The following is a 15,793-nucleotide window of genomic DNA, read 5'->3' on the forward strand; positions in this document are numbered from 1 at the left end:
GTAACTTTCTTCTGGTAAAAGCCCACCAACCATGGACTGGTTGGCTGGTTTGACAGAGGATGCACATTTGAGTGCCTTCCTGTCCCTGCTTCACCTAATTCTATGCATTTAAATGTTAAGTCTCCATCCCAATGGGACTATGGGATGCATGTGACATGCATGTTTGCTTATCATGCATGCTCATGCCCTTTCATGAATATTCATAGCACTTCCTGTATCCTGGTGAATATGTATGCTTTGCCGACCCCTTCCACTGAAATTCCTATGTTTTCCCTTTTGTTGAAAAGCTTGCTTTAGGTTTTTTCCAGTGGCAGGCTGCCCTTTCTGCCTGCAGCTTGTAATTCCATTCTTAAGAAATAAAGCTCACCTTTCTAAATTTCTAAATTGTGTGATTTATGTTAACAGGGGTAAGGCCGTATATTTCCAGAAGACTGCCCACATAAAATTTTAATTCGATTGTCCATTGACACAGTCCCTGTTAATTTGTTATTGCTTATTAGCCAGTGTGTTAGCTGAAGGGAGTGTAAAAAGAACAAGGGTAAACTGGATTAGATTATAGGGAGGCCAGACCTAGGTGAGAGGTTTCATTGGGTTTTCAGTGAGCAGACTATGAGCCTGGACCTGAGATCAGAAGAGGCAGGAACAGACAGAAAAGGAAGAAGAGTGATCAAGGGAGAGGTGGTGCGTACAAAAGGCAAAGCCCACCAGTTCCATAAGGTTGCTCAGGCAGACCCATTTCCAGGGTAGGAGATTTTTACATACTTAGTACTTATGACTATGCATGTTTTAAAACTTGTTATTAGCATGAAGGGCTGCATATATATTTTATAATACCCACACTTACAAATTAGTTTTAACTGGCTTCAGTTTAGCGAGTATATTATACAGGGTCCTGGCAGGAAATAGGTGGCAAATCCAAGGGATTTAACTGAAAAGACTTTAATTTGAAGAGTTGTGGTCAGTGTTAAGCAAATCAACAACAGACGGTAAGGAACCCAGGGGCCAGCAAAAGCGGGATGGCTTTCCCACACTGCAGTCGGTTGATTAACGCCCTCCGCCTCCAAGGAATCCATATTCTAAGCCCCAGACTCTGAATATGTTACCCGAGATGGCAAAAGGGACTTTGCATATGTAATCAAGTTAAGGATCTAGAGATGCAGAGATGATCCTGGATAGTCTGGGTGGGCCCAATGTAATCACAAGGGTCCTTCTAGTAAGAGGGAGATATTAGAGTTAGAATCAGCTGTGACGACAGAATCAGAGGTCAGAGACTGGATGATGAGGGCTGCAGATGAAGGAAGGGGCAGGGAACCAAGGAATTTAGATCACCTCCAGAAGCTGGATCCTCTCCAGAGTTCAGCAATGTCAAAAGTATGTCGTCATAATAATAATGAATTACTTCCTTTTTCGTTTTCATTCATAGAGTTGAAGTTTTCCAGAGGCTGCACCATGTGCAGTATTGTGACAGAATAAGCGCAGGACTGAACGTGACTATCAAGCCAATAGCAGAGTCGTGAAAAAATGTAAAACAGGAGCACTTTTCTCCCGACTTTTTTTTAAATCTGTTATTTTAAATAAAGTAATTTTATAAAAGTATTATGAATTATTTGTAAATTGACATGAACATTATGTTCATATGCTAATACGGTAACATTTTTGGCTTAGAATTTAAATACACCAAATATTTATAAATATAACTCCCATAAATAAAAGCTCTTTGATGTTCTCAATAATTTTCAAAAATGTGAAAAGTTTGAAAATTGTCGATCTAGCAAATTACCGATCATCAACAGCTAGTATTTGTCCCTGCCCAGCGGTGCAGCAATTCTTTATTCTTCTCATATCTGCACTTTTTTTTTTTTTTTTTTTTGAGACGGAGTTTCGCTCTTGTTACCCAGGCTGGAGTGCAATGGCGTGATCTCGGCTCACCGCAACCTCCGCCTCCTGGGTTCAGGCAATTCTCCTGCCTCAGCCTCCTGAGTAGCTGGGATTACAGGCACGCGCCACCATGCCCAGCTAATTTTTTGTATCTTTAGTAGAGACGGGGTTTCACCATGTTGACCAGGATGGTCTCGATCTCTTGACCTCGTGATCCACCCGCCTCGGTCTCCCAAAGTGCTGGGATTACAGGCTTGAGCCACCGCACCCGGCCTCATATCTGCACTTTGATTATTATCCTTTGAGAACTCTCTCCCCTTCTCTCAGCCCATGACATGATGTTTACATTGGGTTAACTTAATTTCCTGGCTCAAGGGAAAGGCAATTAATTCAGACTTGTAGCCAACCGTTCCCGAAGCCAGACTTAGCCCTGTTTTTCAACAACATGAACCAATCAATTTTCACACGAGTCCAAAAGAATTCTATCTTGATATATTAAGGTACTAGGAAATCTAGTTGAGAAACGTTGATCTAATCACTGTGTTATTTATAGTGGAGTATTGACATAAACTTTGACTCTTCAATTATGATATGGGGACTTGGCATCTCTTAATACCTACCAGCTTACTAGGCTTTGTCTTAAATATTTTATAATTTTAATAATGAGTTCATTGATTAGTTGATATATTATTAAAATAAATATATTGATGAATTTGTGATAAATCGCGCAGACATGCAATTGGGAAGACATGTTAAACAAATACTTATCATAATACAATCACTCTCAGCTTATGTGATTGGCCACTTTCTCTCTGGGTGATTATTACTCTGGGATTCATTTAAATCATTATCTTTGCCTAAGAGCTTTGTCTGACTCCCCAGAATATATTTAGACCCCAGTATTATTATAAGATTCTCAATGTACTTGCACTTCACCTTCAAAGTACTTATCACGGTTTTGTTAGTGATTTGTGTAATGATTTGTTGAATCTTCTTTTTCACGCTGGGATATTAGCCCCACATTCTATCTTGATCACCATGTTTCTAGGATCTAGCCCAGTGCTGGCATACAGTGAGTTCTCACTAATATATCTGTAGAGTAAATGAAGAAATGCATGAGTGTCATGACAGGAGAATTTAGGGGTGCCATGGAGCATAAAACAGAGAGAGCCACCTGGGTTAGGTGAACTGAGAAAGACTTTTGGAGAAGTGACATTTGAGCTGAGAAAGGAAAGACAAGTGCGAGAGTCCTCCAGGTGTAGGAGTTGGAGGACGTGCATTCCAGGGAAGGGAAGCATTTGAAGCTAATATAGAAAATGAGTCTGAGTTAGCTTGTGAAGGACTATCGGAGGGTTTTTACAATTTTTATATATTTTTAAATTTTTGAGACAGAACCTTGTTCTATCTCCCAGGCTGAGTGTGGTGGCACGAACATGGCTCACCGCAGCTTCAATCTCCTGGGCTCAAGCAAGCCACCCACCTCAGCCTTCTGAGTGATGGGGACCACAGATGTGCACCAAAATGCCTGGCTAATTTGTTCATTTTTTGTAAAGATAGGGTCTCCCTATGTTGCCCAGGCTGGTCTCGAACTCCTGGGCTCCAGTGATCCTTACGCCTCGGCCACCCAAAGTGCTGGGATTGCAGAAGTGAGCCACTGTGCTTGGCCTATCGAAGGTTTTAATCTCCAGAGTTTTTACTTTATACCAACAACACTTAGAAGCCATCAGAGAATTGCAGGTTTGGAAATGACATACACGTTTCCTTTTAGAAGAAAATTCTGATCAATATGCACAGAATTCTTCAGGGGGCAAGTGTGATTAATTCAGATAAGATATAGTATGGCTTAGACTGGGAGACTGGCAGAGGCTTCAAAGATTCCTTTGCTCAACTTTTATTCGGCAAGTATTTACCATGCACCTGTTATAGCAGGCAGCATTTTAGGAAATGGTGAATGTCATAGAGGTGAATAATACAGCAGGAGTCCTTGAACACATGGGATTTATCTATTAATTGGGGAGTGGAATGTTGACAAAGGAATAAGTAAATAGGCAAGAAAGAGACATTACCTTTGAAAAAGCAGAAGGTAGACTGACAGTGGAGTATCTAATACTCCTAGTGAGATGATATTTTTGGAGTACTGGTAGAAATGTCATACGAAGAACTCTGTAGGAATGTAACAGATGGTCTCATATATGAAGCTCCTGGGTCAAGCATCCCTGAACATCATTCAGGGATTTCAGGGACTTTCTTGTAACCTGAGGATCAAGATGTCAAGGAATAAAAAACATGTATAAACCATTGTTGTATAAAAACCCATTCAAAAGAATAGAAGACACTATAGTAAAGTCATTGTAGGTTTAGTTGTTATAACACATTTTAAAAATGTTTGATCCCAATAAATATTTGTAAGAAAGAATAAATATGGAATTATTTCCTGATTCAAGGAGGGGGAGCAGGATAAGGAGGAAGGGGGTGGGGGAGGAAGAGACAATAAACTTACTTTCCAAAGTTTACAAACAAAAAGTAGGAAGAGGCCAATGACTGCAAGGAGTAGAAGATTAACATCAATTGTTTGTGTTTGAGTTTGAAAATTTTTTATCCCTTCACCAAACTAGATGTTGATATATATATATATAAGTGCTAAAGGCCTTTTTTCAATTTGAACAAATCATTTTCTTTGTATGGGTGCCTTTTAAAAAAAAAATCCAACCCGGTTACTCTTCTTCAACATGTACTGAGTCTAAGGGTTCAATTTAGAACACCTGTTTTAATAACCGAGAGACCTGTCATTTGTCACAAATCTTGCCTGGGGAAGTAAGTACTCATTAGCGAATCAGGCAGAAAGAGGATGCAGATTAAAAAGGCAAAGCAGTCCCTTGACATCCATGGAAGATTGGTTCTAGGAAACCGCCAACCCCCTCCCCGCGAATAGCAAAATCTGTGGATGTTCAAGTTTCTTAACATATCGTGGTATATTTACATTTAACCTGCACACATCCTCCTGTATACTTTAAATTATGGCTAGATTATTTATAATACTTAATACAATGTCAATGCTATGTAACTAGTTGTGTGTCGTTTAGGAAATAATCACAAGGAAAAAAGTCTACACATGTTCAGTCTAGACATAGCCAGCCATTATTTTTTCAAATGTTTTTAATCCATGGTTCATTGAATTCACAGATGTGGAATTCATGGATACTGTGGGCTGATTGTATCACTAAAAAAGTGGAACATTCCAAGTTTTATGGGTGTTTAAATCAGTCGGCACCTTCCTTCTGAAGATGTATCAGATTTGTGAGCAATGTTAATATTTTTCTTTTCTCACTAAGGGCCACAGTTCTGAATAGAGGTTGTTAAAAAGCCCTAGCAAGGTTTCTTTAGCAATGAAGCTAACTTTGAACTATATCATCAGCTTTGTGTGACATTTCTTTCCCGACCTTGGGTGAGCCCTGCTCGGATGCCTGCTTCTGCTACACACCCCTTTACCCTTTTCTCTGCACCGGTTTCATCTTTATAAGGTCAGAGTTGGTGTCTAAAGGCTCTCTGCTGCCACATTCAAGACCTGCCTCACTCAAAGTCACGTTCAAGATGCAGAAATGGGGATTTGGGAAGGAAATTCCGGAATTTTCGAAGTATTCCAAAATGCGTTGAGAGGCTATATTTGGAACCACTTTTGGGGGGAGAGGTTGGACAGGAGGGGTCTTCAGAGAACATCAAATTCAACTTCCTAAATCCTAGGGAGTGAACGGGGGCTCCGGGAGGTGAAGTCCAGGAGGAACGTCTGCGGCGCCTCATCCTTCAGCCAAGGTCTCCTCTGTGTCTTCCTTAGCATCTCCTGGGCCTCCAGAAAGACAGCTGGGAATGGCAAGCGGAGTCTGGAACTACTGGAGTCGCCCCTGCGTCCTCCTCGGAGGGCCCCCAAGAAGGAGGCCCTTCAGAGACAGGCAGAGAGAGGGAGGGAGGGCGAAAGGAAGGAAGGGGAGCCAGAGGTGGGAGTGGAAGAGGCCGCCTCGCAGGGGCTGATTGGCTCCCGGGGCCAGCGCTCTCCGAGCGGGTTATAAGAGTTGGGGCTGCCGGGCGCCCTGCCCGCTCCAAGTCGGCGTCCGAGTCGAGGCCCAGCCGCAGCCTCCGGAGTTGGCCGCAGACGAGAAGGGGAGGGCGCGGGAGAGGGAGGAGAGCGCCGAGCGAGCGGGCCGAGCGCCATGCGCCGCGCCAGCCGAGACTACACCAAGTACCTGCGAGGCTCGGAGGAGATGGGCGGCGGGCCCGGAGCCCCGCACGAGGGTCCCCTGCACGCCCCGCCGCCGCCCGCGCCGCACCCGCCCCCCGCCGCCTCCCGCTCCATGTTCGTGGCCCTCCTGGGGCTGGGGCTGGGCCAGGTCGTCTGCAGCGTCGCCCTGTTCCTCTACTTCAGAGCGCAGGTGAGTGGCCACCTGCCCGGGGGGCGCGGCCAGAGCGCCCCTCTCGTTCCGCCAGCACTTGGAAACTGAGTCTGGCCGCGGGGCTGGGCTCCCCAAGCTTGCACATTCGGGAGGGAAAGTGACTCTGAAAGAGGGTGTGTCGGGTTCGGGGCCGGCCTGGCGCGGGGCTGTCGGTGCGCCCTGCTGTCCGCGCACGTCCCCCGGCCCCGGCTCCACTGGGGGCGTCCCAGACACTGGGTTCCTTGAATGTCACCCGGCCCCCACGCTGGGAGACGGCACTGGCCGCTCACCTCTTCCGGTGGTTATTGCACACCTTTTCCCTCTGTCATTTGCCACTTGAAGTTAAGAACCAACTTCTGTTCGGTCAGAACAAAATGAGCGCTTCACTCGGGCATCCACCCCTCCCGTCCCGCCCAGCGCCCGGCGGATTTGGGTTCCTGCGCCCGGCGGCTCTGCAGGTGTGCTGGGTCCGCAGTGCTGGAGGAATGCGCAGAGCGGGAGGTCTCGGTGCTCGCGCCAGGTCGCCCAGTGGGTCGGCAGAATGACACAGCGCGACCACAGGGCCGCGGGCTCGGGCCGGGGACTGTGCGGCTGCGGCGCTGTCCCGTGAGGGCGGAGGAACAGGGACAGCCCCACGTGCCCGCCAGAGAGGTGGGCGGAGGACGGACGCGAGGTGTGCGAAGGCGCAGTGTTACTACAGTCCAGCAAATAACCAATCTTCGAAAAGATAAAGATGGTTTTGTTTTTTTGTTTTTTTTTGCACAACGGCTCGGAACGGCAAGGAGATAGTAGGAAGGAAGGGGTAAATCTGTAATATTATGCTTTCTGGTGGTTTATGCTCTTGTGTTTTCTTGGAAATTGCAGTGCAGTTGGTTGGATTCATTCAAATATTCTTGTCTGGTGCTGTGAACTCTTTCTCAGAGGAAGTGGGGGGCTGACTGTGCATTTTTTTTTTATGGGAAAAGCAAGTTGGGTTTGGACGACATTCGTTTTTCAGATTCAAAGGTGATTACTAAACCAAACGGGATGCATCAAAACATGTTTTTTTGCCATGTGCCAGTGTCTTGAACTCCATTACTTTTAATCACAGGCTTTTTGTGAAGTGTTCGTTATCCGCTTGTTTGCATTTTCTAGAACTGGTGTGATTACCACTAAAAAAGTAGAAATGCCATGAGCCATACTTCAGAAAATCTGCATTAAATATAGTCTAGCCATTGAGAGTTTTTTCCCCCAAAAGACAACTTTTGAGTGGCTTACTTGCAACACAGTTAACACAAATCTATACAAAAGTGACTAGAAGTTTTTCTTTCATTGGAGTGTGTTGGGGTCAAGAATGGTTTTTCCATTTTCCCATCCAGCACTTTGTTAATAACCCCATGTCGTGCTTGCGCATGGAGTGCCAGCGTTGAGCATGGCCCCATCACCTGCGATGGAATGAATTAAAAATCATTTATTCAACACACAGTGCCCACTGACAATGGGCATGGAGCCAGGTAGCGGAGGGGCCTAATCAAACTGTTAAAATTCTTAGTCCAACAAAAGGGCAGCATTTAGAAAAGAGATCAAAGATGCAGTAGTTCTCCACTGTAAATCTTTTCTAACACCTTAGGGATATGGCATTTTCATTGCCACGACAGTGAAGACACTGTCCAATGTTGAAAGAGCCGTAGGGAATGAAGGAGCTCTAGGAACCATGAGCAGCTGGGCTTGGCAGGAGCTGTGGAAATCAGTGGCATGGCTCTGGAGGAAACACTGACTTGCTGGGCTCTTGTTACAGTTGTGAGGCTTTTCCACAGGAATTCTCAGTGGTCCCCTTGGGCTGAGGAGTCAGGCTTTCAGTGATCTCCCATCATCATTTAGCAGTCTTAATGCTGTATGAATAGTAGTAGAACACTCAAAACCCTTTTTCAAAGAAACATGTGAGTTTAGGAAGACTCCTTTGGAGAATTTAATGCCTTCAGACTTTGGGGTACGGTTTTCTTAAATACCATGAAAATTCGGTTCCTCTGACTTCTGCAAAATAATTTAGCCATTACTCTGAAGCCACTTTCGTGCTGCATTTTAAAAAGGCCACCTCCTTCAGTAAATAAACAATATTAAGAACAATATGTCCATACGAATATGCCACTAGATCTGGATTCATTTTACTGGATATTGTGTCTACATTTGTTACCCAAAAAAGTCCTAATCATTTTGAGATACATTCTAAAATAGTTACAAATAAAAACTGCCTTGGTGTCTGGAATTTGTTTCAAAATAATTTCTGGTTGCTTACAGATGAAAAAAGATTTACCATACACTGGTAATAGCTGAAGTGCTGATGCGTGCATGGGGTTCAGTCTGTAGTCCTGTCCTCTTTCATGTGTGTTAGAGACTTGCTTTCAAGGTCTTGGTTAAGAGAATAGTCTCCATGTGACCTGCAGCTGATTTAACATGTTCACTTATGTCAGCTATTTTGGATTAGAACTTGGTACAAAATAAATCATAGTCGTTTTTTGATTTCCACTGAAGTTGTAAATCAGCTATTTGGGGTTTCTAAATGCATTGGAATAAGAACAGATGTCCAGTAACATGTTTGTAGTTTACAGTTAAAAAATGAAGAGAGAAATCAGTTTTATTGTTTTCGTTTAAAGGTGGAGAAAAGAAGGTATGCAAATCATCCAGGAAAAGCTTTTGAGTTTTAAATGCATTTAGGAGATTGCTCAGAATAGTGTAAAATTTACAGTGACTATTTAAAAAATTGTTTTCTTGAATGTTTGAATAGATGAAATTAAATCTGTTTGCAGAGTGCCTGTGTCTAGTTTTAAAAATACGTATCTACTAGATCCAGTGTAGCTTGGCTTTTCCCCGCCACCCTGCCGAAGAGAAAATAGTGTGTGGTTTCTGCTATATAGTTACCACATGGTATTCATACTTTGGTTTACAAAGAGAAAGAAAAAACCCTTTCAAAAAGTTGCTCTGTGTGTGTGTGTGTTTCTTTAACATTCATATAACCATATTCAAAGCTTAGGGTTTAGCTGTAAGATAAGCTTTTCAGAAAACTCAAGATCTTTTGCCCTTTGAACTTCTCCCTCAATCCCCCAATAGGCACGAAGCAACCTCCCTGCTTGTTTGTTACCCAGGACAGAAGCACCACTGAAAATCTGATGTAGAGGTGTGCACTGCCTGTTGGAAAACACAGATAACGAAGTAGCGCAAACGCCAAGCATCCTGCCTCACTTAACCCTACAAAGGATTAAGTTTCAAGGAAGTTTAAAAACTGAGACAGTGAATTTCACAGGCATCACACATCTGACAAGCACATTTTAACAGTCCATTTCAAGTCAGATATTCGAGATATAGTTAAGGTTTTCAGGCATGTCTAAGTACGATGAATTCATTTGTTACTCCGTTTACTGTGACTTCTGGTTGAGTTTCTGTGTTCCTCGGTGAAGTGTAGGTTTCATGAAGACAAGGACTGCTCGCCTTGGGCACCACCTTATTCATAGTGTCTAGCTCAGTGCCTGCTATGTTTAATTTACTGAAAAATCTTTTCTAACGATTTGCAGCACTACGGATATGTCACTCTCTGATTGTAATATGCAAATTATCAGACTAGTAGCTAAAGTAGTATAATTTTTCAATCATGCAATCCTCCAACCAGACCACTGTGTGCCAGTAGGTAGGCTGTTTGTGTAGGTGATACATTCGTTCAGTCAGTTGGTGGGCATTTGTTGAGGGTCCAGCATCAGTCTGGCTGTCTCCCTGCCCTGCAGTGCCTTCAGCTCAGAGGCCCTCATTTGCCTGTGTACGTAGCTGGCCTTGCACCCTGGACCTCTCCTCCTCCCTTTTCTCCTAGTCTCCGTTTTCAGGAAAGGAGGGCTGCAAGGGCACTGGAATGAGAGAGACATGTGGTTGTAGGTTAAAAATAAATTTCTAATGTGTGATCCTTGAGTAAACAAAATAAATGAGTATATTAAAAGCAATTATGCCATGCATTCTTGATTTCTTTGGGGAAAAAGAAACACTGATGGGCAGCCGGGCTTAGTGGCTCAAGCCTGTAATCCCAGCACTTTGGGAGGCTGAGGCAGGTGGATCACGAGATCAAGAGATTGAGACCATCCTGGTCAACATGGTGAAACCCCGTCTCTACTAAAAATATTTAAAAAATTAGCTGGGCATGGTGGCATGTGCCTGTAATCCCAGCTACTGGGGAGGCTGAGGCAGGAGAATTGCCTGAACCCAGGAGGTGGAGGCTGCGGTGAGCCAAGATTGCGCCATTGCACTCCAGCCTGGGTAACAAGAGTGAAACTCCGTCTCAAAAAAAAAAAGAAAGAAAGAAACACTGATGGGCGTTTAACTCTAATGCTGCATTCCAAAACAGTGGTTCTCAACTGCACATTCAAAGTATTTGGGAAGATGTCCAATGATTGGATCCTACCCTCAGGGATGTTGATGAAATTGGCCAGGTGAGGGGTGGGGTAGGAGTGAGATGGGATCTGGGTTTGGGCATTTTTTAGGAGAAAGGAGACACAATCTTTGCATTGTATTTATTTGCATCAAATCAGTAACCGCTGAGATAACGGTTGCAGTATCTTTGTACAAACTGATGTTACTTGTGAAACAATTTTTAATTTGGTGTCCTGGGAACTTTGGAATGATTTGAATAGCAGAAAATATATATATTTTAAAGCATGACTTCTCAAACTTTAATGTAGATAAGAATCACCTGGGACCAGTTAAAGTGAATATTCCCAGGAAGTGTGCCAGGGTGAAGCCTGAAATTCTACATTTCTAGCAAGCCCTCAGTGAACCCACCATGCTACTGATTGGACTACCCTGAGGCTCAGGAATATAGGGGCCAGGTATGGTGGCTCATGCCTGTGATCCCAGCACTTTAGGAGGCCAAGGAAGGAGAATTGCTTAAGCCCAGGAATTGAAGACAAGCCTGGGCAATATAGCAAGAGTCCAGCTCTACCAAGGAAGAAATTAGCAATTCGCCAAGCATGGAGGCCTGCACCTGTAGTCCCAGCTACTTGGAAGGCCTCCTCGGAAGGAGGACTGCTTGAGCCCAGGGATTTCAAGGCTAAAGTGAGCTATGATTAGACCACTGTACTCCAGCCTGAGTGGGGGTGACAGAACAAGACTCTGTCTCCAAAAAAAAAAGAAAGAAAAGAAAAAGAATAAAGGGAACTTCTGCTTTTGTTAGACAGCTCTTAGGTTGTCAGCAGGACTCCAACTTAACCAAGTTTGGGGTCCCCAGGCATTTCCCTACTAAGGCCACATTATTCCCTTGGCTCAGCAGTTTTCTGGTGGCACCAATTCAGGCCTTTCCATGATTCTTCTTCCCTGAGGTCTGGACCCAGTGACCCTTCCTATCAGTTGCCCAGGCTTTTCTGGTCTTGTGGGATACATATTGGCATAAGTAAGCCTTTTCAGTTTTCCAAAGTGTGTGATTGAAAACTTTCCTTGTATAAAAGCTCACATACTAATTATTCTAAAGAACATAGGAAAAATAAATACAGATTGTACACAATTTTGCTTCATGGTGGTATCTCTTCTGTGATGATTGTAGATAATCCTTGTATGTGCAAGACTGAAAATAATAAAATTTGTTATTAGTGGGTGCACGTTTGTTAAAAGGCTGTCATTTCATTTTGAGAATCTCAGATATGGATAGGCTGCTTTTCAGTTTATTTCTAATGATTGGTTAATAAACCAACATATCATTCTGTTTACTTTTAAAAAGAGAGAGACTTGTCATTAATTTGGACTGAGCTCTGTAAACTTACGTAGCTTTTCTTTGTCACCTAGTTTGTACCTGCTAATAAGACAATGAGATGAAGTGAAGTACCTTGAATATTTGACAAAGAGGACAAGTTAAATTCTCATTATTAAAACAGGTGATAGCTAATTATTGCTACTCTTAACCTTTACTTGGCAATCAAAACCACTGAAAGGCTTGGAAGAAGCAGGCAGACAATTGTAAAGAGTAGTGATTAAAGATATTCTGATGCTAGACACCTATACTTAACAGGCAGTCAGCTAATTACTCAACGGGTATATTTTGGGTGGGACAATTCCTTACCTTAGCATCCCTCCAGCACACATCTGTCATATCTGCTCATGCAGCCTCCCCACCCCAGTGTGATGACACCAAATATTACCTGCACCCATTCCCAAACACCACCCCAACAGGTATACACTTCAGGTTGAGAAACGCTGATGAGAGGGTCAACAAAAAGGAGATTACACGTCTGACTTCAAGTTTTGTTTGGAGGTAGAAAATGTATTTTCCTCTCTCTTCTTTGGCTGATGAAGGAAAAAGGGCCAGGCAAACATGGTGGTGAAAGATGATGTTGATCTCACCTGATTTATGTAGGCTTCATGCTTTGAATTTCAAAGTGGGCCTCATAATCCCACCTAGCATGTTGCCTATAGCTGATTTAAAGACAAAAAGGTATTTAAAGGCAGAGAAAGTATTTAAACACCAGTATCTCCTCGGCCTGCAGTGACCACGTGTGACTTCCTTGGTGCCCCTCCCCTCTATGAACACTTTCATGTTGCCAGTCAATTTTGAGTTTCCCCCATGAATCACGCACATACACTTCTGTCATTGTTAAAAGTGCACCACGGGACTGACTGTGCCTTGTGCTGTGGATGACAGTCAGCTACTCATTTCGATGAATTAGAAGTCCACATTTTCACCATCTTGAGATTGTATTAACTATTAATCGTTAGGAACGTAAAGACTCTCACAAGCGTGAATTTTTTGTTCTTAAGTCACACTTTATTAAATAGCAGGATGATTAGTGATAAGCACTCTAACATCCTTACTTTCTCCTCCTCAGATGGATCCTAATAGAATATCAGAAGACGGTACTCACTGCATTTATAGAATTTTGAGACTCCACGAAAATGAAGATTTTCAAGACACAAGTCTGGAGAGTGAAGACACAAAATTATTACCTGATTCATGCAGGAGAATTAAACAGGCCTTTCAAGGAGCCGTGCAAAAGGTAAGGGCACAGTGAGGCTGGTAGGTCAAGGGCCCTTGCTGGCTCTGCCAGTACTGAAAATTAAAACTGGCTAAGTGCTGTTGACTCTGTTCTTTTTATTCTAATAATTTGTAAAAGAGCAATAGGGAATGTTTTAAAGAGATTAGCAGAATTCTTTTGAAGTTGGTAGTGATTGATTATGGTGACCAGGGATGTTCATGCAAATATTTTTTTCTTTCCTTTCTTGTTTCTTTTAAAGAGGAGGGATTTAAATTCACACTTGGAAGAAAGACTAAGGTGGCTGTGGCCTGTCTGTGAGTCGCTTTGCCATTTTGAATTCCCTGACCTAGAAACCTTCCCGCAGTTCACAGGACTTTCTGGTAGCAGTTTTCCTTCTGTTTGGCTTTGTAATGGCAGGACCGCCTCTTCCACATCTGTTGATGCAGGGCTCTGATGGGAAGCAGTTATAACTCTTGGTCCTTTGCTGTCCCCCGTGGTGAGGAGGTAAGTAGGCAGAGCAGGAAACTATGTGACGTGGAGATTCTGTGCCCGCGTTCTCATTTTCTGGGAGAGCTGAGTGACAAGAGAAGAGTCAGGGTCAGAGAGGACCAATCACTTCTCTTACACCGACAGCCCCAGTTGAGAAACGCTGTGGTAGCTGCCTGTTTTGCTTTCCTGGACAAAGCCACCTAAGAATTCTGCAGCCCAAGAATTATTTTACTTGCTGACTCCACCGAAACCCAGGGAGAACACAAACAGTGACCCCAGTGCGAAACCTGTGTGTGTGTTACCTACCGGCATGCGTGCACGCCTTTACTTACACAGCCCAGTCTCTATCGTGCAACTCCCTGGTTCTCTGTTGATTCCTGAGTAACTCTCAGGTTCTCAAAGCACTTACCTCTGAATTTAATTTTAATTTATTTTTTTTAAAAATCCGCATATAGTAATATAATTATTTAAAAAGAGGACATGTGCCAGAGGTAGAGGTAGAAAGATGCAGCTGTTTTATAAAGCCAGCTAACAAAAGTAAGTGTTTGTAATACCCTGAAGGTTGGGATTTGCTGTGTTTTATCAAATCAGAGAAACCACCAATTTTCAGCTTACTTATTATTTCATGCATCACCAAGAAAGAAGAAACTATTGATTAAAAAATACACATAATTGTCGTGGGTTCTAGCTGCATCTTAATTCCAGAGATATCAAAACGTTAAAAATTGTGCATTGTAAAATGCATGAAGTACCTATTAGTCTAATGTGTTAAGAAAACACATTTCTTATGAAAATTACTTTTTTTTTTTTTTGAGACGGAGTTTTGCTCTTGTTACCCAGGCTGGAGTGCAATGGTGCGATCTCAGCTCACCACAACCTCCGCCTCCTGGGTTCAGGCAATTCTCCTGCCTCAGCCTCCCGAGTAGCTGGGATTACAGGCACGCACCACCATGCCCAGCTAATTTTTTGTATTTTTAGTAGAGACGGGGTTTCACCATGTTGACCAGGATGGTCTCAATCTCTTAACCTCGTGATCCACCTGCCTCGGCCTCCCAAAGTGCTGGGATTACAGGCGTGAGCCACCGCGCCCGGCCCCTACTTTTTCATTATAATTAGTGTGGAGGTGCTTGGCTTTGTGCAGTAGACGTGTTTAACTTCAGTGATCTTTAATCTGACAGTATCATTTTTGAGCTATAGCAACAGTAATTCTGTTAGTCTATTCATTTTTATTGTTCTGTTTTATATTTCTTTGTTATTTGTTTGCTTTTTATCCCACTTGTGAAGCTTATCTCTTAAATACTGAGTGACCTGTCTACAAACAACGATTCACATGCACTAGGGGCAATCTACTGGTTCAGAATTTCATTTCGTATTAAGGTAATTCTGGTCAGGCAAAAGACTGTGTCCTAATATCCTGTTGAGATTGACCCATGTTGGAAGTCCTCAAAATGATGAGATAAACTTCTAATTTCAGTGATGTGGCGGTCCTTAAAAGTTATCCTTTGAGTTTCTTATGGAAGAATAAGTATGGAAAATCAGCCAAGTCGATTCTGAGAATAAATAATATTCAGAACAAGGGCAAGGATGGTGGTGCACACTTGGAATCCCAGCACTTTGAGAGGCTGAAATGGGAGGATCACGTGAGCCTGGCAGTTTAAGGACATTGCTGGTCAACATAGTGAGACCTCTATTTCTACAAAAAAACTAACTGGCCATGGCAGCATGTGGCTGTAGTTCCAACTACTCAGGAGGCTGAGGTGGGAGGACTGCTTGGGCCTGGGAGGTGAAGGCTGCAGAGACCTGCAGATGCAGCCGTGCACTCCAGCCTGGCACCCTGGGTAACATAGCAAGATCCTGCCTCAAAAAAAAAAAAAAAAAAAAATAGAGAGAAAGAAAGAAAGAAAGAAAAAAGATTATTAACATTAATTATGAGACAGCAAGAATGGTTCAATCCCAACAAGTTAAAGGAAAAAAATATATTACCATCTCATAGATCCTGAAAAGTGATTGACAAAATTTTTCACA

At 43.1% G+C, this 15,793-nt stretch overlaps 1 protein-coding gene across 1 annotated transcript in view; it reads left to right on the top strand.

Moving 5' to 3' along the window:
* Window positions 1-5,965: 5,965 nt before the first annotated feature.
* The window catches only part of TNFSF11 (TNF superfamily member 11), a 33,707-nt gene continuing 23,879 nt past the window's right edge, over window positions 5,966-15,793 (top strand). The window contains exons 1-2 of the mRNA XM_002749019.5: window positions 5,966-6,302; window positions 13,133-13,300. Coding sequence (XP_002749065.2) covers window positions 6,084-6,302; window positions 13,133-13,300 — 387 coding nt within the window. The 5' untranslated portion in view covers window positions 5,966-6,083. The remainder of the gene's footprint in view (window positions 6,303-13,132; window positions 13,301-15,793) is intronic.

This window comes from Callithrix jacchus, chromosome 5, assembly GCF_049354715.1.
Source record: "Callithrix jacchus isolate 240 chromosome 5, calJac240_pri, whole genome shotgun sequence".
NCBI lineage: Eukaryota > Metazoa > Chordata > Mammalia > Primates > Cebidae > Callithrix > Callithrix jacchus.